Consider the following 27,730-nt stretch of genomic DNA (forward strand, 5'->3'; position numbering starts at 1 on the left):
ATCCAAACCTAATATTTATGTATCAACTTTACCAACGTTCAACATTATTCTATTTAAAGAAAGGGTTTCGGTTCCTAAATATATTCTAGAGCCATATAAGTATCAATCCTGGATTAAGCACAGGGGTACGTGAAAATTGTTTTATTCCTAGTGTTATCATTGGATAGAGAGCAGAATATGTTTTGAAATATACTTCCCGAGCCACTACGATTTAAGATGGCATGAAAGATGACTTTTGAGAACTTTTTCGGCGGAATACGGGATATATAGAAATTGAATTTTACATGAGTCTATGTATAGACATGACAGTGTAGAAATTTCTCAAACAAGTTAAACATTTGGACAAGTGGTTATTTTTGTAGGACAAATCATGTATCATGGTAAACTGCCCGAAGGGCAATTTGTTAAAACAAGTTTTGAACCCTGCACTATACTAGTTTTGAGCTTTGACTACTTATCTGAAAATCCAATCTGGCTGTCACCGAGGAACACACTTTAATTAACGTAGTGATCTATGAAAAGACATAGAAATAGCCAAGAAAACACCTGATGAATGCAAAACCAATGCATAAAATCAGTGGAGATAGCGTTGAACTACTGCTTACGAATACTCGTACGTTTTGGGAGATCTGTCCAATGCTAGTTTGACCAAGTCTTGTATCTCTTAATCTTGACACTAACAAAAGTACATTGAATTGAAGATCACTGCATTTTAAATAATCTAGATAGATCGTTAGTTTACTATGTAATTACTGAAATTAAGATAACAATTAAGAAAACTTGATGTTTTAGGGCACTTTTACGTATTTTGGTTGTTTTCCTCTTTTAGTGTTCTAAAACCTGAATTTCAAGACGTTCAAGGTCAATGATGCTTAATTTCCAATATTTCTGGATAAACTGATAATACATTAAATCAACATTTATCAAAAATTGATTGATTAAAGTCCTACCCATTGTGGATAGAAATGGTCCTCAAAGTTAAGTATGCGTTCAAATCGTGAACCCTTTTTTGCAGCATCTTTAACGTAAACCACTTCTCCACCAGTTAAATAACCAATCCACCAACCAAAAGTTCCTATTGTCATGATTGTATGGTCACAAGCAACGGCAGTTGCCATATCAAATTCTCTTTTCCCTAAGGATATAAATTCTACAGGAACATGAGAAGGCATATTATTTTTAGACCAAGCCATGCCATCTGATATAACTAGAAATATAACAGCTGCATACCTTTTAGTGTAATAATTCACAGATCTGTTTAAATACTCGGGTGTAGCAATATTAAATCCGTCATGGTTTCCTACCTTATCACCTCTCCTGATATGAACACCTACCAGAGTAATACTCTTCCGAGATGTAATTTTTCGTCTCTGTAGTATTTTCCCAATTGTCTGTTCTGCAGTATTCTGAATATGCTTTTGAAATGTTAATTGCCTCCGCAGCTCCTTATCATACATGTGAAAATATTTCCAGGACTGAAGTCCATATCCTAGTTGAATGTTATCTTCAGAACTAAAATTTAGTAAACTTTTGTTGTATGTCGGAGATGCTTTATCTAAAACTTTTCGAAACCCCTTACATAAGCCTTTTGGTCTATTTTTGGATGTCACATTAATTACAAACACTTTTCGGATTTCAGCATCGGAAGGTACGATAAGCTCCATTTGTTTCGTCCTTGCAACAGCAAACGTAGTAGAAAATTGAAACAATCGATTTCCGAGACCACCTTGTAAAATAGGACAAATTGACCCCTTTTTTTTCCTTCTAACTCCATCAGAATGTGTTGTTGACATTTCTCTCCTATATAAAGGTACTGGTAAATTTAATACCGTTGATGTATCAAACAGTTGTCTGAGAAGAAGATAAACGGAAATTAGTACCAGGATACCTTAAATGTAAAAAAAAATCCAAAAAAAATCAGGGAATATATTTTATAACGGTATAGCAATTATCAATACATCTTATTGTCGTAAAAGATTTGATAGAAATAGATAAAACTTTAATTCATTCTCAACTTTTCAACAGGAAGCAATCAACAACTGAACATGCTGCAAAGACATAATTTAAATGTATATTATTCAATATTTTATCATCCATCCATCCATGCATTCATGCATCCATCCAAGCCAGCCAACAGGTCATCCATCCATCCATCCATCCATTCATCCATCCTTCCATCCATCCATCCATCCATTCATCCATCCATCCATTACTACCGTTGATGTATCAAACAGTTGTCTGAGAAGAAGATAAACGGAAATTAGTACCAGGATACCTTAAATGTAAAAAACAAAATCCAAAAAAAATCAGGGAATATATTTTATAACGTTATAGCAATTATCAATACATCTTATTGTCGTAAAAGATTTGATAGAAATAGATAAAACTTTAATTCATTCTCAACTTTTCAACCGGAAGCAATCAACAACTTGGTATGATGTAGGGTTTATGCTCATTTTTGAAGTCCGTACAGTGACCTATAGTGGTTGACTTTTACGTCATTAGGTCTCAGGTGGAGAACAATCATGCCACGTTTTTTTACTTTTAAATTGTAATAAAAAGAATAACTAATCAAAGAATTCAAATAGCGAAAAATATTCAACTCGTGACCAATCACCACTAAGTATTAACTCATGCACAATGTGAAGTTCGGTCTCTCATTGTTATACATTGTATAACAGTGATGTTTTATACAAAATATATTGTACATTCTCTCTTTATTCTCAATTTAATCACACATAAAATTGAGAATGGAAATGGGGAATGTGTCAAAGAGACAACAACCCGACCATAGAACAGACAACAGCAGAAGGTCACCAACAGGTCTTCAATGCAGCGAGAAATTCCCGCACCCGGAGGCGTCCTTCAGCTGGCCCCTAAACAAATATATATACTAGTTCAGTGATAATGAACGCCATACTAAACTCCAAATTGTACACAAGAAACTAAAATTAAAAATAATACAAGACTAACAAAGGCTAGAGGCTCCTGACTTGGGACAGGCGCAAAAATGCGGCGGGGTTAAACATGTTTATGAGATCTCAACCCTCCCCCTATACCTCTAGCCAATGTAGAAAAGTAAACGCATAACAATACGCACATTAAAATTCAGTTCAAGAAAAGTCCGAGTCTGATGTCAGAAGATGTAACCAAAGAAAATAAACAAAATGACAATAATACATAAATAACAACAGACTACTAGCAGTTAACTGACATGCCAGCTCCAGACTTCAATTAAACTGATTGAAAGATTATGTCTTCATCATATGAATATCAGGCACAATCCTTCCCGTTAGGGGTTTAGTATCATACCATCATAACATATATGAGAAGAACATAACCCGTGTCATGCCAACAACTGGTTTTTAAATAAATGTGTTTAGTGCCGATGCAAAGACCCTATAAGTGAATCAATATTAACGCCAAAATATGCAATCTTTAATGACCTGACAACAGTATCGTAACTATATCCCTTCTTGATAAGTCTATTTAAAGGTTTTGTTAGTTTCAGAGGTGAATACTGACATTTTTGTGCTTTATAAAGAATATTTCCATAAAAAATTGGATGTGATATACCTGAACGTATAAGAAGTCTGCATGTTGAGCTATATTTACGAATGATGTCCTTATACCGATGATAAAATTTAGTAAATGTTTTGACTAGTTTGTGATATCGAAAACCCTGGTGTAATAATTTTTCAGTAATACATAAATTTCTCTCGTTAAAATCTAAAACATTGTTACATACACGAGCGAATCGTACAAGTTGAGATATATAAACACCGTAAGATGGTGACAAGGGAACGTCACCATCTAAAAATGGATAATTAACGATAGGAAATGAAAAATCATCTCTTTTATCATATATTTTAGTATTAAGCTTTCCGTTAATGATATAGATATCAAGATCGAGGAAAGGGCAGTGGTCATTGTTAGTATTAGCTTTATTTAAAGTAAGTTCAACAGGATAAATTTCTTTAGTATACATACTGAAGTCGTCATTATTGAGAGCCAAAATATCATCCAAATATCTAAAAGTATTATTAAATTTGTGTATCAGATGTTGTTTCGATGGGTCTTTACTGATTTTTGTCATAAATTGTAACTCATAGCAATACAAAAAAAGGTCCGCAATAAGTGGTGCACAGTTAGTCCCCATTGGAATTCCGATAACCTGACGATATACGGAATCTCCAAAGCGAACAAAAATGTTATCTAGTAAAAATTCAAGGGCATATATAGTATCAAAGCATGTCCAATTGACATAGTTTTTTTGTTTATTGCTACTAAAAAATGACCTAAAAGAGTTTGAACATATATATTCACATTCTGACTTTTTAAATGCCCATTTAATTAGGTGTGTGAATTTTTTCTTAATGAGAATGTGAGGCAATGTGGTATATAGGGTAGAAAAATCAAAACTTTGAACAGATTCAAAATCACCAATATATGCATGTATATTATCTTGTAGAGTGTTTGGTTTAAATAGTGTATATACCTTTTATGTGATGTTTGTTCATTTATTACAAGTGGGGAGATTGCATCTGAATCTTTAATTTTGATTTCTATATTTGAATTCTTGGATTGTTTATTCTTTGGATAATTCAACAGTTATCATACCTCCTAATATCATTAACGAAAATCATAAGATCATATAAAGCATTAGTGTAGGCATACATAATGGAGAAAATCGTGATAATTGCTCTAACAAGATATGATTGATTAACATCAATCTAATAATGTTAATGAAACTTGTTCACATAAACCCGAAGTATGAAACTTGTCCACCTTTCTCCTGAAGTAGTTTAATTCAATTATATAATACTCACATGGAACTAAATATAACAACTTCTGTTTTAAAGGCTTCTTCTACAAAACATGTTTTGCATTTATAAATATTTTATATGCTTTAAAACATATCGAACAAACACGCGTACATATCTTCACATAATTCTAAAACACATACAGATGCACACTTTATCAGTTATCCTAATGAGTGTATTTATCGCTTTATGTTTTTTTATGTGATAATATTTCATATCTTACTCTCGCTTTAGATAACAAATTATCGCTAGTATCTAAGGCCCGTTTGCAACGGTGTGTTTTAACTTGGCCAAGAAAGAAAATATATCATATTGGCAGTCAAAGATGTATTAAATAGTAAATTAATTTTCAAGGTTAAGAACGTTGAAACAAATAAATACGTTTATTCTAGTGATTTCAACTTTCAAATTGTAAACTTTTCATCTCTATATAAGAACATTCCTGCAGTGCCTGCATGTGAAGTATACATGTATATTTCCCAGTTGATTCGATATCAAAGAGCTTGCGTTTCCTACAATGATGTTATTGATAAAGGCGTCCTGTCTACAAGGAAGGTTTCAAGTGGTGAAGTTGAAGTCATCCCTTTCAAAGTTTTGCAGACGCCCTCACGAGTTACGTCCCCTTTTTGGCCGATGGTGGAATCATTGAATGATACTTATCATCGAATGTGTATTTACCATTAGTAACACGATTTGTGTCACTAGTGGAGATTTGTTTGCCTTTCCGAAGCACCTAAGATCGCCTCGGGTTTTGATAGGGTTCGTGTTGCTTAAATTTCCGTTAATTGGTAATATTATCTTGTTTGTCGTGGTTTTTATTTTGCCGAGGCGTTGACAGCTTCTCTTGATTTACGATTTTTCCACTTACCCCCACTTTTTTCCCTTATTTATATATTCGTCACACTCTGTTAGTATTCTTATTCTACTTTAATACATCCTTGTTATTAAACAAGATTTATTGGTAGATTTTTAAAATACGCCGGTGATTTATAGATATAAGAAGATGTGGTATGAGTGCCAATGAGACAACTCTCCATCCAAGTCAAAATTTGTAAAAGTAAACCATTATAGGTCAAAGTACGGCCTTCAGCACGGAGCCTTGGCTCATACCGAACAGCAAGCTATAAAGGGCTCCAAAAATGACTAGTTTTAAACCATACAAACAGGAAAACCAACAGTCTAATCTATATAAAAAACGAGAAACGAGAAACACTTATGAACCACATAAACAAACGACAACCACTGAACATCAGGTTCCTGACAGGTTAGTTCACATTTTAACATAACTTGCTTTAGTTGTATAAGGTCAATCGTCGAAAGGTAAACCTCAAAGTGGCATAATGTGCTTTTATTTCAAATTCATTAGAAAACCGAACACATTGTCTGGAATCTTAAAGTTTTAACATTGCGTGTGTATTCTTACTGGACGTCGTATAAATGACTATCAACAGGAGCCACGAGAACTGTCGATGTGCATGTGTTTATTAACTAATACAGACAGGTAAACATAGAATGCGTATAACAGGAAAGCACGTACAACAGTATATACGGTCGATTTTCTTAGTGCTGTTTGAAATAATTTTATAGATAAAAACATATAGATTAAATGTAAATCAGTTACTTACGACATGAAGTAAGTTGGATTGTTGACTTGCAAGCATATAACAGCAATGTTTTTAAACTTATTTTTCCAAAATTGAACCAAACCGATTAATAATACTGAAATAATATTTCAATCATCCGTTTTTATAAATGTTTGAAACAAAAACAAACATGTAGTATAATATTTCGTCTACATCGTAGCTTAAGATAAAGGATACCAATAAACTCTTACTCGTTTATGAATCAACATTAAATACTAAGTTTTGTCGTTGAGTCGCTAAATGCATAGATCAGAGCATTATTTAACATATATGTATGCCTACAAAGACACATAAGTCGAAGCAAGAACGTACACTCATTTTCTTCAAACTTGTGAAGCATGTCTATCTCTGAAGACTGTATAACTTGATCAAAACGTTTATTCTCCTGCGTTTCATATCAATGCCTTTGTGTTTCATAAACGTTTACCTATGGCGTGTAAAACGTTGCAATATTCACAAAAAGTAAAATATACGTTCAAAAAGTTAAATTATTTGTACATAAAAACGAATATACAAAAATGTATGTTCATAAAAACAAAATATATATTCAAATATCAAAATATGTGTTCATAAAATAAAATATATAAAGCATAAAACATAAATAATTGTTCACAAAACAAATGTATTTTCTCAAAAAATGTATATATGTTCATTAAACAAATATATTTTCATAACAACGAACATTAAGATAAATGATTGTTCATAACATTTAAATACCGGGGTACTTGTTCATAAAATTTGAATACTTGTTCATAAAATTTAAATTCTTTATCATAAAATTTAAATACTTGTTCATCAAAGTTAAATATATATTCATAAAAAGTTAAATATACATTCATGAAAAGTTCAATACATATTCATAAACACAAAATTTTCATTCCAAAAAATAGAAATATGTGTTCATAAAGTAAAATATATGTTCTGAAAAATTTATAAATACGTTCAATAATTTGCATCATGGGATTCCTCGTTGTTTTTGTTGCAGTGTATTTGATTGGGTACACTCTGAAACCCGGACCGTGCGGGACTGCGGACCCGGACTTTGGTCTGAAACCCGAATCCGGATTTTATCTTCTCTAAAATAACGACAATCCGCTTGAGAAGTGCTTATATAAATATATAGAACATGTTTTTTCAATAATGCCCTCTGGGGAAACTGTCCTTAACTTTCTTATCCAAAAACATTCCTGAGCAAGTCTGTCGGCCCTTGACCAACCCTCGTTGTGGTCTATGATAGTGATGGTAAGGTTTTTGAGATCAGCTTGGGCGACTTACGGGGAGGTCGGGCTTGCAGGTGTAGTCACTTCGATGACCATCCATGCGTTTGTTGAATGGCTGTTCTGTCTCGCCAACATACATCCCTTATCAGTGCTCCCAAAAAATAACTTCCTTCCCCTCAGTAGGGTACACATAAAGGAGAACTTAATGCTAGTAAATTTAAACACTTTAAATTTTTCCCCATAATTTTCTCAGTGCTGGTCCGGTATCTAGTCCGGGTCCGGGTTTCAGACAATAGTCCGGGTCCAAAGTCCCGTCCGGTCTGGTTTCAGAGAATACCCAATCAAATACACTGTTACAAAAGCAACGAGGTATCCATGATGCAAATTATTAAACGTATTTATAAATTTTTAAATTAAAGGATGCGCGTTTCAAAGACCATCGTACAAATGCAATATTTATGAATATACAGTTGGGTGCAGCCCAAGCATTACATGTAGACGGGCGGAAAAGTTAACGCGGCGTTTACTCGCGTGCACTTCATGTAAACGCCGCGTTAACTGTGCGTTAACTCCGAAATTTCAGTAGACATAAAAAGTAAACGGGCGTTTACTTTCGAGTTTACTTCCGCGTTAACACGAAAATGGCGCGTCTTCTTATTTTGTAAAGAGTAAACGGGCGTTTACTTTCGCGTTCACTTCCGCGTTAACGTGAAAAAAGGCGCGTCTTCTATTTTCGTAAAAAGTAAACGCACGTTTACTGTTTGTCATCGTATCCTGGATACACTGACCTTACATATCAAATGATAAGGTAAACATCAAAATTAAATGACCAACTGGTCATTTTTTATTGACATATTGACGATTACAGTTAAGGTTATTACACCTCTTTAATTAATTGAAAATTAATCATAGTATATTTCTGTTTCTGCACAAATAAACAGTTCAAGCACGTCCTCCTTTTATTCAAATAATTAAATCATCACAAAAATACAGCAGTTTTCACATCTCAGACTGGCTCAAATATAACAAAATTTTTAGTCCGCATCAACTAAAACTGACCATATTTGCACTTTATTATGTAAATCTATTATAGCCTCATAGTAAATCGGTAATATTTCTATGTCAGGATGGATTGTATAATACAAATGACAGCAATATTATAACACAATGATTACAAAATTTTGTCTGCATCAATCTAGAGTTCCAGCATGTTCTCTTTTAATTCAAAATATTGAATAGTAAAAAAAAATCAGTTGTTTTGATACTTCAGGCTGACTCGTATAACAAAATTATTTGTCCGCATCAACCAAAACTGACCATATTTGCACTTTAGTATGTAAATCTTATAGTCGAATAGTAAATCAATAATATTTTTATGTCAGGATGGATTGCATAATAGAAATGACAGCAATATTGGAACACAATGACTACAAAATTTTGTCAACATCAATTTAGAGTGCCAGCATGTCCTCTTTCTTTTCAAAATATTATATCGTAAACAAATTTCAGTATTTTTGATATCTCAGGCTGACTCGCATAACAAAATTATTTGTCCGCATGAACCAAAACTGACCATATTTGCACTTTATTATGTAAATTTTATAGTCGCATAGTAAATCAGTAATATTTTTATGTCAGGATGTATTGTATAATAAAGATGACAGCAATATTGAAACACAATGACTACAAAATTTTGTCCACATCAATTTAGAGTGCCAGCATGTCCACTTTTCATTCAAAATATTGAGTCGTAAAAAAATTTCAGTAGTTTTGATACCTCAGGCTGACTCGTATAACAAAATTATTTGTCCGCATCAACCAAAACTGACCATATTTGCACTTTATTTTGTAAATATATATAGCCTCATAGTAAATCAGTAATATTTCTATGTCAGGATGGATTGTATAATAAAGATGACAGCAATATTAGAACACAATGACTATAACAAATTTTCCGCACCAATTTAGAGTACCAGCATTTCCTCTCCGTATCCATATAATAATGACCATCATTAAAGTCAGTAGTTCGGGATGGTTTGTATTTAAAACATAACTATTTAACGAGAACATCCAACACTGACATGACCATGATGACTGATTTCATTTGTACTTTATAATGAAAAGTATGAGAAGTTCTCTTCTTGGAATAGTATACTGTTAGTATATTATGTCGGTTGATTGCTTTTGTTTGTAGCTTAACCTCCAGGGGCAAATATTTCATTTATGTTCAGAACGAGTATATTTTATCGGACGTCCCAGATATCATTTATAATCGGTAAGTCTGTCTAAATTGACGAGATGGTACATAATTATACAACACCTTATTGATATCCCTACATTGTACAATTTTCGTTTGAAAATTTGGCAAAAACAGAATCGTAAATCTAAGGCACACAAGGTGAATTACGATGAAAAATCCATGTATTAAATGCAGTTATATTTAGGAAGAGACTGTTAAAAATGGGGAACGAAGCAACGTCAACCATGATGTTTATATCACATCATATAAAAATATTTTTCCGATGCGTTGGATAACCTTTCTATCCGCCTTCTAATTAAAAAAAAAACATTTCCTTTCTTTTATGATAGCTGCTTGCATATTTGTCGATCAGAAGTGTCTAATTTTATAGCCATTATTTAATGTTTATAAGAATATGAAATGAAAAAGATTTTTTGAAATGTGTATAATATCTATACAGATAAGTTTCTAGAAAGGGTTTACATGCATTTTTCCGTCATAGTGGAAATTCGATATTTGAACATAACTTTTGAAAAGAAAATATAGAAAATCCGCTACTTAAAGTTATTGGAACTGATTTTTTGCAATAAATAAAAGTTAATATTTCGAATTAAAAGTTTTTTTATAATAGTTTTGGTTTTAAACACATATACGCAAAATATTAAGATAAAAGTCGTTTTAACAAAATAAATTAAATGTACAAATGTACACGAAGTTCATTTCATAATTTACACAATCAGTTAACGCGAAAAGTGAACGCGCGTTTACTTTCAAGTGCACGTAAAAATACACTTGAGAAATCTGTAGTAAACGGCCGTTTACTTTTAAGTGCACGTAAAAATAAACTTGTGAAATCTGAAGTAAACTACCGTTTACTTCTGACTAAATGGACACAGAGTAAACGCGCGTTTACTCGGGTAGACATAAGAAATTTCCATTTTGACCGCGTTAACGTAATTATAGTAAACGCGCGTTTACTAGTAAACGCGAAAATTGAAGTTAACTAACGAAATATGTGCACGCGGCGTTAACATGCGTTTACTTTATGTAATGCTAAGTCTGCACCCAACTGTATATTGAACTTTTTATGAATATATATTCAACTTTTATGAACAATTATTTTATTCTATGAACAAATATTTCTTTTTAATGAACAATTGTTTTTTTTTATGAACAATTATTTGTTTATATGAATATTTATAATATTTTTAAGAACAAATATTTTTTTTAATGAACATATATCTATGTTTTATGCATATATATTTTATTTTATGAACACATACATTGATTTTTTGAATATATATTTTGCTTTCATTAACATATACTCGATTTTACGAACAATTATTTAATTTTATGAACATATATCTAATTTTTTGTGAATATTGCAACGTTTGACACGCCATATTTACCTTACTTGTTATTTCTTTATTTTTATTTCTTCGCTTTTTTTGTTTAGTTCACATATGATAAAACGTTCGTTACCTTTTCTGCCATTGATCCTGAAATGTTTCTCATATCTTATATTTATATTTTTACAATATTTGATACGCGGAAAATCAATCATGTGAACACAAATCATATGTCATTGTTTATCATCAGTATTATAATCATTGATAACAACGTATGTTTGAGTTTGCCTAAGGAGAGCATTTGTTTTGCTTTTCGAACATTTGTTAACATTTGAGAATAGAATCTACAGAATGAAATGTGTAATGTAGATATGATTATGGTTGTAAGAATTTGTTTAATTTTACTTATCATCCTTTATTACACAATTGTTTGATATATCGTTTTTCTATGACATTTGTTTTTAACAAATGCTGGTTGCAATAAGAAACTCTCTCATACATGTCGTAATAAAGAGTTATATGAATACCAATTGTATCTTTTATTAAACGCTTCTCAAACAACAACCAACACATTTTAAAACATCAGAAAACATAATTAAAGAAAATTAATATCAACCAAATCTTGATGAAAGAAGTTAGTTGTGACGTCATTAAATTGACTTATATTAATGTGCATGCTTTTTCAGGTTTCGTTTGTTCAAATATAGGCTAGTTTTGATTTTTTAATAAATACTGTTTAATAAAGTATTTTATAACATTAAAGTGAAGATGCATCGATATGAACTATGTGAACAATCTATACTTTGTGTTCCTTTTACATTATGTACATTTGTCCCTCTATTTATTATTTAATAACGAATTCAAAATAGAAATACAGAAAGAGAAATTTAAAGTAAATATACGGAACACATACATTTGACACAGTTTTGATCCGTTATAATCCATTAATTTTTATGTGATGTTTTTGTTTACTATTTTTCACAATTCCTAGACTCGCAACACTGATTGCAATTAATCAGTTACCAGTTATCAACCATCTTTCAGAAATAGTCTAAGATGCTTGATTTTTATCATTAGTTGTTATTGGATTTGATCTAGCTATCAGTAACTACGAATACTCTCAGATATGTACTTAGTGCCTTTCTGTTGTGTGGATATATAAGTACCAGTCCACGTCCACTCTGTGATTTTGTTAGATGTATTTCTATTTGTATACATCTGATGGGTTAAGCCTTTCTCAACTAATGTTTATAGTATGTTCTTATTTTGTACTGTTATACCACTGTCCTAAGTTAGGGGTACGGTTTGGCGCCAACAACCTAGTTTAACCCCGCCATATTCTGTATGTGCCTGTCCGAAGTCAGGAGCCTGTAATTCAGTAATTGTCGTATGCTGCTGTGTAACATATTGTTTTTCGTTCATTATTTTGAACATAAATTAGACCGTTAGTTTTCTCATTTGAATTGTTTTACATTTGTCATTTCGGGGCCTTTTATAGCTGACCATACGGTATAGGCTTTGTTCATTGTTGAAGGTCTACGGTGACCCATAGTTGTTTATTTCTGTGTCATTTGGTATCTTCTTGAGAGTTGTCTCATTGGCAATCGTACCACATTTTCTTATTAAAAATATTGATTTTGCATCAATAACACGGCTGTAATTCGGTATATCGAGAAAAAAGATCGTGAAAGAATACCTAACGGTGGTAAAGTATTAGGATTGGATCGTGAAAGCTCTGGTATAGGATCGTGAAGGAAATCCTATCGAGAAGGAATATGCAAGGTCAATTTCAAATATAATTTAATGAGTTATACGGACAAATTTACAACAACAAAAAAATTAAAATAAGACTGTCTGGCAAAATGGTTCAACATTATGATCAGTATCTGAGAAAATCAAGATTCAAAAGTAAACCTTTTTTTTTCAAAACTACAAAAGGCAGATTGCTCCTCGACATTTCAATGACATTAAATATGTAAACAAACAAGATTTTTTTTCATAATTCGAATGACTAAACAACTTTTCTTTGAAACTGGTCATTCCATTTCGATGATTCAAATGGTTCTTACAGTTATTTTGTGTTAGCTTAATCAGAAATTTTGCAAAAAATGAAAAATCTAGAAAAAAAATATTTTTTGGATCGTGAAAGATTGCGTTCCGCTTTTTTAAGATCGTGAAATAAATTGTGAAAGATCTGATGCTACGAAAACGTTCAAATCATTCTTCAGTTATGTGATAATTTATATGTTTAATTGGTATAGCAATTGGATTTGCATACCTCATTCCGGTTCTCTTTTGCATACCTAATTCCGGTTCTCTTTTGTTGGTGAATAGGGCCATAATCGTTCAATGCCATTGTATCTGATTATCTTATAATACCACACCGACTAGGTGCTTTATAGCAATATTAGTATTTTTGTCCGTCCTTCGTAAGTTTTGATTTCTTATACAAATTAAGATTGAGAATAGAACCTAATCGGCAAAATTACAGTTCAAGCTGGGCATCATGCACAATCGATCGCGAGGTATATGAATGGTAATTTCTCCACCTGGTTGGTACAATGACGTATAGCTATTGTGAACAGACTGATCAAACAATCAAGTAAAAATAACGTTATCTTGGTACCTTGCAAGTTTATGTCAGCGCAGCCACGAAATAAACAATAAATTAGCCAATATTGTCATAATATGTACACACGAACGACACTCCATATAACTGAAAGTAACAACCCTTACACAAAAAAAAACAACAAAACAAAATGCGTACACATGCATATATTTTCAGGGTGGATGCATTAAGCATTATAGTAAAAAAATTGAGAATGGAAATGGGTACAAATGTACCTTTACTTTTCGAAAATTGACGCTCCTGAAGGTCCTTTTATCTTGGAAATCTACTTATTTCGACACGTTTTTACTTATTTTAATAACTTTTAAGGAAAAGTGTTGAATTAAAAAGAAGTGAAAAAAAGACGAAAGCATTAATGTTCGTTCTTATTAAAAGAATTACACGCTTCAACTAGTTGCAAGTTTATCAGTTGGTAGAAGAAATATTGTCTTCTGATTATTAAGTCTGGTCCGTCGCGGGACGTTTGCGCTTTTTGATAGGAAATGAGCTTAAATATTTAGGACATTTGCGTTTTTTCAAGAGGATATTTGCGCTATATCAACATAACATAAAAAAATCATTTGATATATAAAGAAAAAAAAAACACAAACTATTCATATATCTATATACAACTAAAAGTATCAACCTTTCCCCATCATTCTTGTGTCAGATGAAAACGACAACAATCCAAAAGGGTGGATGGGAGTAAATTCCATATAACAACCATGAGTCTTTCTAAAAGTCAGCAGGTACCGTGGTTTAGAAATAAAATTTCAGTCATCACAAATTGAAACAATCTTAGTGAAATATGATGGTACAGCTCCTCTAACTATTCAGGCACCAGAATAACCACAAGAGGAATATGATTTTCCAATTTTAATCCACTAATAAGAAAGCTAATTGAAGAATTTAGGTCAAAATTTAAACGGAGTTTCTATTGTTCCGGCTAGCCGGAAGAATAGATAAAAGTCTCTATTTTTTCCGGCCATCCGTTTGCGCATGCGTAAATGTACAATATCAACGGCAGTGTCATGTTTCGCGGAATGTGTTCCGGATGAGGTGTCGGATAACAAAAGCGCGTATGCAATGGATGTTTTGAGAATCGGAAATCAGAATTATATTTAAAGATGTCCTAAAGTAAATTAGAGAGAATGTGATTGCTTTTAAAACAAAATTCTATAGAACAGACTCCAGAACAATAGCGTGTGCACGTAAACTGAGAGGAATAAAGCATGAAATCCAAATGAAATCGCTGATTTACCCCATTTACCTTAATCAAAGACTGTATGGTCTAACTATACAAATCCTTGCTTTAACTGTATCAATGGAGACAAAATGCACAAAACAATTAACAGGAAAACGACTAAATAAAATATACTGGGATGCATTATATTTTGGTTCTTCTACAACAGAGATATATGAACATGCACTACTGATATATCTTGACTTGGAATAGTATACCAGGGTTGGGGTATAACCCCCACCCTATTTCATTCCGTTTTATTCATTTTCTCATTACAAAAATGTTATATTTTTGCTATCATGAACACAGTCTTACTTTGGGGACAATTAACACTTTTTCTTATTTCTTTGTGTTAAAAATCACTGTAAATTGTAAATAAAAAAATATTGTGCAAAAATCATTTTACGACTTACTTGGAACCAAATTTCAAGGAAATGATTACTTCGGGTTCTTCTTTAGGAATCAAAGATGTCCACTAGCCATAAATCAGTGGCCCGACCCTAATCTTGCTGGAAATTCATAGGTAGAATTTTAAAGAGGAGAGGCATTTCCCCCCTTTTTCCCTTAGAATAAAAAAATCTGAATATACTGTATACTGTGAGGTAAATGTATTTGCATTTTGATTTGTTTAAGTGAATGGAAACTTTTTGTTCAATTTTTAGCCAAGGGAGGAAATTTTTGGCCACTACTTTCTCCATTGGATGCTCCTATAACCACTTAACCAAACGCATATTCATTATTAATGGTCATGTATGGCTGGAATAATAGCATAATAGCAGAGAAAAGGTATTCTTCCGGTTTGCCGGAAGTATAGTCATTTTTTGCTATTTTTCCGGCTAGCCGGAAGAATAGCCAATGCAAATTTTAAATGTTCCATCCATAAAAGTTTCCTTTTCTCTATCGTTTACCCAGAAACGTATACTATATATGTCTGGTTTACCCGAATAATTTTTTTCTGATTTTGTTGTTTGTCCGGAAGAGTTTTCAAAGAATATGTGAACATCTTTGGTAAATTTTCTAAATATTACAGGTAATCTATTATAGGTAAAAAGCGCACATGTCTTGTCAATTTTGTTCAGGTGTATCAAAGTTTAAAGCGCAAATGTCCATAGAGTTTGAAGCGCAAATGTCCTTTAGTGTTACATGTGAAATAGCGAAAACGTCCTGCGTCTGTCTGGTCACGCCTTGTCTTTCACGATCAAGATAATGCGTTGCCCAATCTTTCACGATCAATTTTGATAACAAATCAACAAAATTCAATGTTTTCAAAAACTAAATGAACGGATTCAAGCGAAAACAAACTTTTATTTTACTGTACTATCTGGCACACCAAAGATTCAGTTTCAAATATATCATTACATATTGGAATGTGACCATTATAGGTACAAAACGAGGGTTTTTTAATTAATCTCATAAACGTGTTGTGCTTTTTGTATTTTCTCATAAAGTACTGCATATTTTTTTTTATCTTGTTGCACAGTACTAATGAGAAAGTTGAATCATTTTGACAGACATAATTTTTTATTCGGATTTGTTCCGCGTTTTGAAAATACAGCAGATTTTCACAGATTTTGAAGTAGAATTGGAATTAATTACATTCACGATCCGATTCCAGATTTTTCACGATCGGATCGCAATGCTTGACCACCGTTAGGTATTCTTTCACAATCATTTTTCTTGATATACCGAATGACAGCCGTGAATAAGTAACTTAATTAGCTTGTATTTTTCATTAATTCATTTTTATTGTGAATATTTTTTTGAAAATATATAATTATCTAACAAATCGATAACAGGTCCATTTTTCAACATTGATTTTTATTCACCGACTTCTGTGACAATGTGGTCGGCATCTGATGATAATAAGTGTGACGATTACAGGTGGTGATATCGATTAGCTGACGTCAAATAATCATACGTTTTGACTATGTATATATTAACACTGTAAGTGTTGAAGGGAACAATTGTGATGGATAAGGACGTTTAATATGTCGAGCTTTTGTTTTGAAAATGCAACATACTCCTTGACTTCAGTCCGGCAAAATAATCACCATTCAAAATAAAATTGTCTAGATATAGCTATTAAGATTTTGCATTGTTTCGAAATTGACGTAATACATGATATTCAAATGCAATCTCTAAAAATCAACGTGAAAGTACATTGAGAATAAATAAAAAATACACAATAAAAAAGGAAGGTTAATCTTTTAGTCACTTATTATTGGGACAAATAACATTGTACATTTCTTCTGTTCATCAAATGGAACATTATTTTTCGGGTTGACTATGTAATGATGTTGATTTTCATTAAAATGTCAACAGGTTTAACCACTACGAATTCACTCACGACTACCCTTTACCACTCGTATGTTTACCATCGAATCTACGACAAAATCTTAGTTTCGTTTTTTATGAAGTCGTATGATTTCACGTATGACCGACGTATGATTTAAGATTGTCGTACGAACTGTTGTGAAACGCTAGCTAGGTTAAAAACCCATACATCTGTACGAATACGATGGGTGTAATGCAAGCATATGTATGATATTTAGATGATTATGGCAGTACTAAATAAATGTGAACAATCAGATAATGATGATGGTAGAGATAAATAAATGTATACTGTTGTAAAATGAAACGTATACCTCGGATGAATTTTTCAAAATGCAAAATTATATATTTTACAAGGTAAAATGAAACGGTCAATTGCATCTTCGAATTTTTACAAGTTAGTTTTAAAGTTTAAATGCCCGTTCTTTTGATTTTGCTCTCTGCCGCATAAAATTTGGGTCTTGCTAAAAGTGTATATGCACTTTTTGGCCGCGAAATTTTGCTAACGTTTTTTACGAGAATTTTGTGGTCAACTCAACTGTTACACTTTTGCGCATGTAAGGACCAAGTTTGAAAATTCAATTCATCACAACGTTTAATCGCTGCAATGCCAAGGTTGGACCCTGCTATTCGAATATCGTCATCGGCCGTCTTAGACCGGAATGTCCCAAAGTGATGTAGCAAGAACTAAAAATCTTAACCGGAGGACAATTTCGCGACTTTGGAACAGATACCAACAGATTGAATGTACTTAGGACCGCCCGAGGAGTGGACGACCTCACCTAACGACTCCTGGACAAAATCGCTACATCCGGGCATTCATCTGCAAAATCGAACCTTTGCCGCAACAACTACTGCAATTGGAATACCAGGATTGAGAAGAATCAGCTCACAAACAGTCCGCAATCGACTGCAACAACATGACATTAGACAAAGGAGGCCGTATTTTGAACCCGTTTTGAGGCCGTTACACAGACGGAGTAGAGTCTGATGTTGCAACAGATTGAGGGGCTGACCATTCTTCGGGACATCTTCGGTGGAGGAACTGTCATGATGTGGGCGGCTATCTCTTATGACCGTAAAATGGTATTGGTACATTTTCCGGATGATTAAACGGCTAAAAGGTACAGAGACGAAATTCTCCAACCTCACCATATGCATGTTATTAATTGACAGAGGGAGCTATTCCAGCAGGACAATGCTAGGCCTCACACAGCGCGTTTAACAATAGATTACTTTGAGCAAATAACATCTGTGTGCTACCTTGGCCTTCGAAATAACCGTACTTGAATCTTATTGACCATCTATGGTACCAATTAGATAAACGTGTGTGCCAGCGTCAACCCCCGCCTCAGACTCTTGATCAGCTCCGACAAATATTGCAACAGGAATGGCGAGCAATTCCTAGCAACAACATGAGAACATTGACAGCATCCATGCCGAGGAGATGAATAGCAGTCTAAGCAGCGAGAGGTTGTCATACACGGTACTAATCTTAATGGCGCCGGAAGATTGATTGACAGTTATTCATCAATCACGAAGGAATAGACTGTCCTCTCCTCAATTAACCACGTTTTGAGTGAATATCTTTAATAATAATTGTAAATTTTTTTTTCAAAATACATGTATCAGAATTCTTAAAAATCAATTATGCGTTTCATGCGAGTATATAATAATGAGATGACGATGGTAGTAATGCATGTATGATATTGATTCTACGATAATCATGGTAGTAATAAATAAATATGTATGTCACTAAGATGATGATAGTAGTATTAATGAATACATGTAGGATAATTTTGAATTCAAGCATTGCAAAGAGTCTTCAAAGATTTTTTTTCAGTAGATGTACATGAACAATAATGAATCGATAGTATTAAAATATTCTAGTTCATAATGCTGTTGAAGACCATTTTAATAACATATTGCTTATTTTATAAGTTTTGTTGAAATTATCACTAAAGATAGATTCGAATCAAAACTAGTTTTCCCTTCAAAGCCATTTTAACAATTTATAATTATCTTTCAATTAAAAAAAAAACATATAGATTATTTACAAATTAATCATATTAAACTGCTATACTCTGAGTCCTGCTAAATATAATATTCGCCTTTTGCAGAATTACTCAGGTGTGAATTGATTCGTTTTTTCCCTTATTTCATGCACGAGCGAAAACTCGTGAAAATTTGTGAATCAGATGCATTAAGCAAATACAAATATTTATGCGTCAGCAAAATACATTCTTTCATAATTATTTGAAGGGAGTAATACCAACATAATTTCTATAGTAAATAGTAAATAGTTCTAAAAGAACAACAACGAAACAACGACGAAAAGGCAAACTCTAACTGGTAAATTGTGAATAATCCCAGGTGCTCCAGAAAGGTAGGTAGAATCTGCTCAATATGTAGTACCCGGTTTGTTACTCATGGTTAGTACATATAATTTCATGTTGTAGTATGGAAACGTTTGATGTCTTTTCCATTTCAATAAGTATAAAAAAAAATGTAGAACAGAGAGTCACAGGACAGATGGTCATAAAACAACAAGTTACAATTCAGTTTTGATATATCTTTTTATGTGAACAAGAAAACACTCATTTTTAAATAAAACCGTTTTGTATTTCTCTTTTAAAAAAAAAAGTATTCTAAAAAATCTATAATGATCAAATATTAAATACTAAAACAATTTGTCAAAGTGGCTTGGTACTTAAACGGCTCCATGGTGCCTAGAAATATATCCTTTGCATGATTAAAATATGTATTTCTCAGCAGTAACATACCCTCTGCCCCTTCGTATGGTGTTTACATATTTCAATTGATACGTTATTTTCGTGCTTGTTCACACTATATGGACTTCATATACAGGAGTGTGCTCCTTACGCAGAAACTGTTCCAACAAAGTTATGAGGAGGACAGATTAAAAATGACACTCCGTAAATTTTACGGACACCATCACGAATAGGTTGATCCATACGATGTGTCTTTGTCCAAACTAACTAAGGACATTTTTAACATGTGTTAGATTGTGGTTTGTCATTACGTCGTCTGATCTTTTAATTACCGATTGTGACTGTTTTGCTGAGTGTGAAACCGCATTGCTATAAGACGTTTCAAATTCATGTATTTAATTTTGATGTTATATTTGTTATTCTCGTCGGATTTTGTCAAATGTCTTAACGTCTTTTCTGTTATATTCGTGAGTTATGGTAAATATATTTAAACAAACCCTTCATTTATTAGATTTAAGTTTGGTTCAACGAAATTTATACGATATATTTGGTTTACAGTTTGATTCAGAAGAAACACCGACATAGCTAGATAATATAATTAATTATCTAATTACTACCACAATTTGATATTAATAAGTATTGTAATTTGCATTGTTATTAATAAATGTAATGTCAGTATTACAAATCTAATCTTGAATCAATCCTAATCCTATGTTATTTTTAGGAAATATTTTTACAAATTCAAATGTGACGTCATTTTGTGTGTCTTTTTAGAATTTCAAATGTGACGTCACTTTGTGCGTTGAGGCTTTTGCTAACTCGGCTGTGTATTTTTATGTGTTGGATTAAATTGTTTTGTGTAATGTATCCGTTTTTATTCTGTAGTTAGTCCCCACTTCGGTTTTATCATTTATATCTATTATATAGTCATTTTATAAAATTTACTGTTTGCAAAATTATAAATTATTCTAAATAATAAGGATGTTCTTGTCCCAGGTAGAAAACCCTGGCCGTGTTAGGCGCAACTTTTTGGAAGTTTTGGTCCTCGGTGCTGTTCAGCTTTGTACTTGTTTTGGCTTTCAAACTTTTTTCATCTGAGCGTCACTGGTTAGTCTTGTGTGGACGAGACGCACGTCTGGCGTATTAAATTTTAAGCCTAGTACCTTTTGTTAGCTATTATTCGTGTGTTTCTTTGTCCTATATGTTCTCCCATTTATTTGTATTGTAGTCCTGCCATGTAATGTTGTCATTTAAATGTTATATTTAACATTGCCATAAAAGCGGGAGGTTTGGCATGCCACAAAACCAGGTTCAACCCACCATTTTTTTCTTAAAATGTCCTGTACCAAGTCAGGAAAATGGCCATTGTTATATTATAGTTCGTTTCTGTGTGTGTTACATTTTAATGTTGTGTTTTTGTTGTGTCGTTGTTCTCCTCTTATATTTGATGCGTTTCCCTCGGTTTTGGTTTGTAACCCGGATTTGTTTTTATATCTATCGATTTATGAGTTTCGAACAGCTGTATACTACTGTTGCCTTTATTTTGCATATCATGCTACTCGTTCGAAACAAAGGGCGCACGTGCCGTTGTCAATGAAAACACCAACAATGTCATAGGCAAAAGAGCGATTAAACAGATTATTATTGGTCTTTAAAATTCGAGGATATTTCTTGGCCATATCTTACCTCAGGGTTGTCGCCCTTTGATGAAATTTGAAAAAAAACATCGGTAATCTATAATTATCAATCAAATATTTACCAATTCCATCGAATCATCCCCACCACTCAATACAGAATAAGGGTAACTGAAAACAAAGTCACAAATTTGGTAGGAAAAGAAGTCACACACTTGATAAATGAAGGGAAATATTCACAAATCTGATAATTTCCATTTTTTGTAAAACAGTTTGATAGTATTTCATTTCTTTTTTTTCTTTTTCTACATTTAGTCAGAACTTTCAAAGGTAAACAAATGACATATCATTACAGAACTTTCGATGACAAACAAATGACATGTTGAAAAATAAAAACCATATTTTTTCAAGGTTTTAAGCGTTAACATATTTCCAGACAGTAGATGACTGACAGGAAATATAAATGTCCCCTTATACAGCTTCAAATATGATAAATAAATTACAAGTATCACTTCTCACGTTGGCTTGTAAATCCCCTCATATAAAAAATACTGAATCCGCAACTGAAAAGACTCGGTTCATGCGTTTACTAGAAAATGGCTTCAAATCAACTAGTTGATTATACTGCCATGGATTCTGTGCACATGCAGAATCATACCCTCCCCCATAATATTTGAATTTGACTCAGCTTTGTCAGCCGGATTATTCTTTGGAAGAATGATCTTGAGTGTTTGCATGTATTATTAGTTACATAGTGTACTAGTGACCTAATACGATATATATGGGGTCAGTAAATTCAATATTGGGTGAGAGCGAAGCTCAAATCCCCATATGGAACTTACTGACCCAATATGTAATGTATTAAGTCACTAGCACACTGTGTAACAAATTTATCTTACCGACTATCTTAACATGTGGTATCTAGACTAGTGGCCTGTCAAAGTGATCAAATCTTCAATACCGTTTGTATTAAAAACCTACTTCCATTGGTCTATACAAAAACAATTGCCTACAATAAGAACTTGTAAGCTTTAAATGTGTTTTACGAATATATTTCAATCGTTCATCATCAATTTCTTCGTCTGCTGAAACCTTTTCCATTTTTCCTTAACACCGTGTTGTTTTTATAAAGGAACGTAACACCACTACTAACCGTGTACTGTAAAAGCCCGCCTACTAACCCCATATGAAATATACTCCGTTTCCAGGCAGCTGCTTTTAACCAATCATATTCATAGAAATGTATAGGAGGTAATATAAGGTTAAATTCTTTTCCGATTAGGGGTTGTATTGGTTTTTTTTTCTGTTCACAAATTACGCTTATTGCACAGAATTATTCCTGTTTATAATAAATTGAGCGCCATCAAATCATTTTTTTGTCGTGAATTGATCTGATGAGCACAGGCGCTCTTAAAATAACAGACAACGTAAAATACTTATTCTACAAACACGTCAACATTTTTTTTACAGATTTGCTGGTCTTTTCCGAATATAAAACAAGTGTGAAACTACTTCAGAAGCAACCAAACTGAAGATCGTTTTCTGAAATTTTCAGTTGCATTATAGTATCCATAAAAAGCAGTCTATGTGTTCGATTATAATGAATTATCTTGTCTTTGTTTTTTCAAACGAAGTCAAGAACATGTTCCTTTTGCCACAATAAACTTTATAAAGTTATAAAATTAAAGTTTTCAATTACAAGTATTCGGTTCTTCTTTACTGTATTCTTTAATTGTAAAAATCAGCACCAATTAAAATGGCTAATTGCTACAAGACAATGAGCATGACTTACGATATCATTGCACAACAAACTGCGCAGAAGGAGCGAAAATTCAAACTCTCATACCACCTTAAGAAAGCCGAGTTGAGAGTTAAGAAAGATCTGTAGCGGGTAAAAAGTAACGGAGTTCAGTTGTTATCAAATAGTCCGTTTCTATGTATGTTGGCGTTTGTTTTTGTTGCACGTCAGTGTTTCTGTTGTTCCATTGTTTTTCTCTTGTAGTTGATGTGTTTCTCTCGGTTTTCATCTTGTAACCCGGATTTGTTTTCTCTCAATCGATTTATGACTTTTATACAGCGGTATACTACTGTTGCTTTTATTTTGCAAATCAAGAAATCGGGGATGAGAGTTTCAAAAATGGAGGTTAGAGTTGGGAAAGTCAATTTTTAGAGTTTAATATATGGGAAATAGGATTTATATCACAGGTTGTTTATTATCGGACGACCATTTAATACTAAAAAGTAGGCTTGTAGCTTTCATTCGAAAAAAAAGATGAACATGAATTCTGTTTCATTACATAATATATATATATATGTAATTTTCAGACTTATATAAATATTTGTATTAACCCTGCGTCTCAAACACACTGAGATCCAGTGGGCATATATATTGTATGGTTGTCACTTGCTTAGACTTGTTTGTATGATATACTTATTTCTAGTGACTGTATAATGAATTGAATCATTGTCCCATACGGTATATAAAAATTGTTGAGTTAGATTGCTGACAAATAACAAATACATTGTGTATTAAATAATAATATAACATCTTCACACGCTTAAAACACATGTCTTATGTCTATCTCTAGATTCGCCTTACGTGACAAGGTAACACTACGACTATTGAAGTTATATTTTTATATAGCGGATGTGGTCGTGTGGTCTAGAGCGCTGGACATGAGGCTAAGCGATTGGTGCTGTAGTGTATCAAAGGTGTGAGTTCGAATCCCGTTGAGGGACAAAAATTTGTCAGCATAAAAGTCTAATTCTAACACTGTTGGGTGTAATTTTCAGACTTATATAAATATTTGTATTAACCCTGCGTCTCAAACACACTGAGATCCAGTGGGCATATATATTGTATGGTTGTCACTTGCTTAGACTTGTTTGTATGATATACTTATTTCTAGTGACTGTATAATGAATTGAATCATTATCCCATACGGTATATAAAAATTGTTGAGCTAGATTGCTGACAAATAACAAATACATTGTGTATTAAATAATAATATAACATCTTCACACGCTTAAAACACATGTCTTATGTCTATCTCTAGATTCGCCTTACGTGACAAGGTAACACTACGACTATTGAAGTTATATTTTTATATAGCGGATGTGGTCGTGTGGTCTAGAGCGCTGGACATGAGGCTAAGCGATTGGTGCTGTAGTGTATCAAAGGTGTGAGTTCGAATCCCGTTGAGGGACAAAAATTTGTCAGCATAAAAGTCTAATTCTAACACTGTTGGGTGTAATTTTCAGACTTATATAAATATTTGTATTAACCCTGCGTCTCAAACACACTGAGATCCAGTGGGCATATATATTGTATGGTTGTCACTTGCTTAGACTTGTTTGTATGATATACTTATTTCTAGTGACTGTATAATGAATTGAATCATTATCCCATACGGTATATAAAAATTGTTGAGTTAGATTGCTGACAAATAACAAATACATTGTGTATTAAATAATAATATAACATCTTCACACGCTTAAAACACATGTCTTATGTCTATCTCTAGATTCGCCTTACGTGACAAGGTAACACTACGACTATTGAAGTTATATTTTTATATAGCGGATGTGGTCGTGTGGTCTAGAGCGCTGGACATGAGGCTAAGCGATTGGTGCTGTAGTGTATCAAAGGTGTGAGTTCGAATCCCGTTGAGGGACAAAATTTGTCAGCATAAAAGTCTAATTCTAACACTGTTGGGTGTAATTTTCAGACTTATATAAATATTTGTATTAACCCTGCGTCTCAAACACACTGAGATCCAGTGGGCATATATATTGTATGGTTGTCACTTGCTTAGACTTGTTTGTATGATATACTTATTTCTAGTGACTGTATAATGAATTGAATCATTATCCCATACGGTATATAAAAATTGTTGAGTTAGATTGCTGACAAATAACAAATACATTGTGTATTAAATAATAATATAACATCTTCACACGCTTAAAACACATGTCTTATGTCTATCTCTAGATTCGCCTTACGTGACAAGGTAACACTACGACTATTGAAGTTATATTTTTATATAGCGGATGTGGTCGTGTGGTCTAGAGCGCTGGACATGAGGCTAAGCGATTGGTGCTGTAGTGTATCAAAGGTGTGAGTTCGAATCCCGTTGAGGGACAAAAATTTGTCAGCATAAAAGTCTAATTCTAACACTGTTGGGTGTAATTTTCAGACTTATATAAATATTTGTATTAACCCTGCGTCTCAAACACACTGAGATCCAGTGGGCATATATATTGTATGGTTGTCACTTGCTTAGACTTGTTTGTATGATATACTTATTTCTAGTGACTGTATAATGAATTGAATCATTATCCCATACGGTATATAAAAATTGTTGAGTTAGATTGCTGACAAATAACAAATACATTGTGTATTAAATAATAATATAACATCTTCACACGCTTAAAACACATGTCTTATGTCTATCTCTAGATTCGCCTTACGTGACAAGGTAACACTACGACTATTGAAGTTATATTTTTATATAGCGGATGTGGTCGTGTGGTCTAGAGCGCTGGACATGAGGCTAAGCGATTGGTGCTGTAGTGTATCAAAGGTGTGAGTTCGAATCCCGTTGAGGGACAAAAATTTGTCAGCATAAAAGTCTAATTCTAACACTGTTGGGTGTAATTTTCAGACTTATATAAATATTTGTATTAACCCTGCGTCTCAAACACACTGAGATCCAGTGGGCATATATATTGTATGGTTGTCACTTGCTTAGACTTGTTTGTATGATATACTTATTTCTAGTGACTGTATAATGAATTGAATCATTATCCCATACGGTATATAAAAATTGTTGAGTTAGATTGCTGACAAATAACAAATACATTGTGTATTAAATAATAATATAACATCTTCACACGCTTAAAACACATGTCTTATGTCTATCTCTAGATTCGCCTTACGTGACAAGGTAACACTACGACTATTGAAGTTATATTTTTATATAGCGGATGTGGTCGTGTGGTCTAGAGCGCTGGACATGAGGCTAAGCGATTGGTGCTGTAGTGTATCAAAGGTGTGAGTTCGAATCCCGTTGAGGGACAAAAATTTGTCAGCATAAAAGTCTAATTCTAACACTGTTGGGTGTAATTTTCAGACTTATATAAATATTTGTATTAACCCTGCGTCTCAAACACACTGAGATCCAGTGGGCATATATATTGTATGGTTGTCACTTGCTTAGACTTGTTTGTATGATATACTTATTTCTAGTGACTGTATAATGAATTGAATCATTATCCCATACGGTATATAAAAATTGTTGAGTTAGATTGCTGACAAATAACAAATACATTGTGTATTAAATAATAATATAACATCTTCACACGCTTAAAACACATGTCTTATGTCTATCTCTAGATTCGCCTTACGTGACAAGGTAACACTACGACTATTGAAGTTATATTTTTATATAGCGGATGTGGTCGTGTGGTCTAGAGCGCTGGACATGAGGCTAAGCGATTGGTGCTGTAGTGTATCAAAGGTGTGAGTTCGAATCCCGTTGAGGGACAAAATTTGTCAGCATAAAAGTCTAATTCTAACACTGTTGGGTGTAATTTTCAGACTTATATAAATATTTGTATTAACCCTGCGTCTCAAACACACTGAGATCCAGTGGGCATATATATTGTATGGTTGTCACTTGCTTAGACTTGTTTGTATGATATACTTATTTCTAGTGACTGTATAATGAATTGAATCATTATCCCATACGGTATATAAAAATTGTTGAGTTAGATTGCTGACAAATAACAAATACATTGTGTATTAAATAATAATATAACATCTTCACACGCTTAAAACACATGTCTTATGTCTATCTCTAGATTCGCCTTACGTGACAAGGTAACACTACGACTATTGAAGTTATAT

General features: G+C 32.9%; 2 protein-coding genes across 7 annotated transcripts in view; one reads left to right on the top strand and one right to left on the bottom strand.

Moving 5' to 3' along the window:
- Positions 1–706: 706 nt before the first annotated feature.
- Positions 707–11,498, bottom strand: LOC127726886 (galactoside alpha-(1,2)-fucosyltransferase 1-like). Of its 6 annotated transcripts, none has more exons than XM_052234304.1 (3): positions 11,408–11,469; positions 4,830–4,869; positions 707–1,888 (listed from the first exon to the last, which is right to left on the bottom strand). In XM_052234304.1, the coding sequence occupies exons 1-3, from the start codon at positions 11,438–11,440 to the stop codon at positions 939–941; spliced, it is 1,023 nt and encodes a 340-aa protein (XP_052090264.1). In that variant the 5' UTR covers positions 11,441–11,469; the 3' UTR covers positions 707–938. The 6 variants fall into 6 exon arrangements, 4 of the variants coding, with proteins under 4 accessions (XP_052090264.1, XP_052090315.1, XP_052090461.1 ...); XM_052234355.1 differs by having other exon boundaries at positions 11,335–11,461; XM_052234501.1 differs by having other exon boundaries at positions 707–1,851; positions 11,335–11,456.
- Positions 11,499–11,543: 45 nt separating this feature from the next.
- The window catches only part of LOC127717940 (uncharacterized), a 58,630-nt gene continuing 42,443 nt past the window's right edge, over positions 11,544–27,730 (top strand). Inside the window, exon 1 of the mRNA XM_052224169.1 lies at positions 11,544–11,657. The gene's annotated coding sequence lies outside the window, so the exon portion shown is untranslated. The remainder of the gene's footprint in view (positions 11,658–27,730) is intronic.

This window comes from Mytilus californianus, unplaced genomic scaffold (genome assembly GCF_021869535.1).
Source record: "Mytilus californianus isolate M0D057914Y unplaced genomic scaffold, xbMytCali1.0.p SCAF_1, whole genome shotgun sequence".
Lineage (NCBI taxonomy): Eukaryota > Metazoa > Mollusca > Bivalvia > Mytilida > Mytilidae > Mytilus > Mytilus californianus.

What these genes read in the sequence shown, in the direction of transcription:
- LOC127726886 (XM_052234304.1), bottom strand. Translation starts at nt 11,440, where the DNA reads ATGAGAAACATTTCAGGATCAATGGCAGAAAAG. An exon ending in CAGGATCAATGGCAGAAAAG is followed by an intron (nt 4,870 to 11,407) that starts GTAACGAACGTT and finishes CATGTTTTGTAG; the next exon opens with AAGAAGCCTTTAAAACAGAA. An exon ending in GTTGTTATATTTAGTTCCAT is followed by an intron (nt 1,889 to 4,829) that starts GTGAGTATTATA and finishes TTTACATTTAAG; the next exon opens with GTATCCTGGTACTAATTTCC.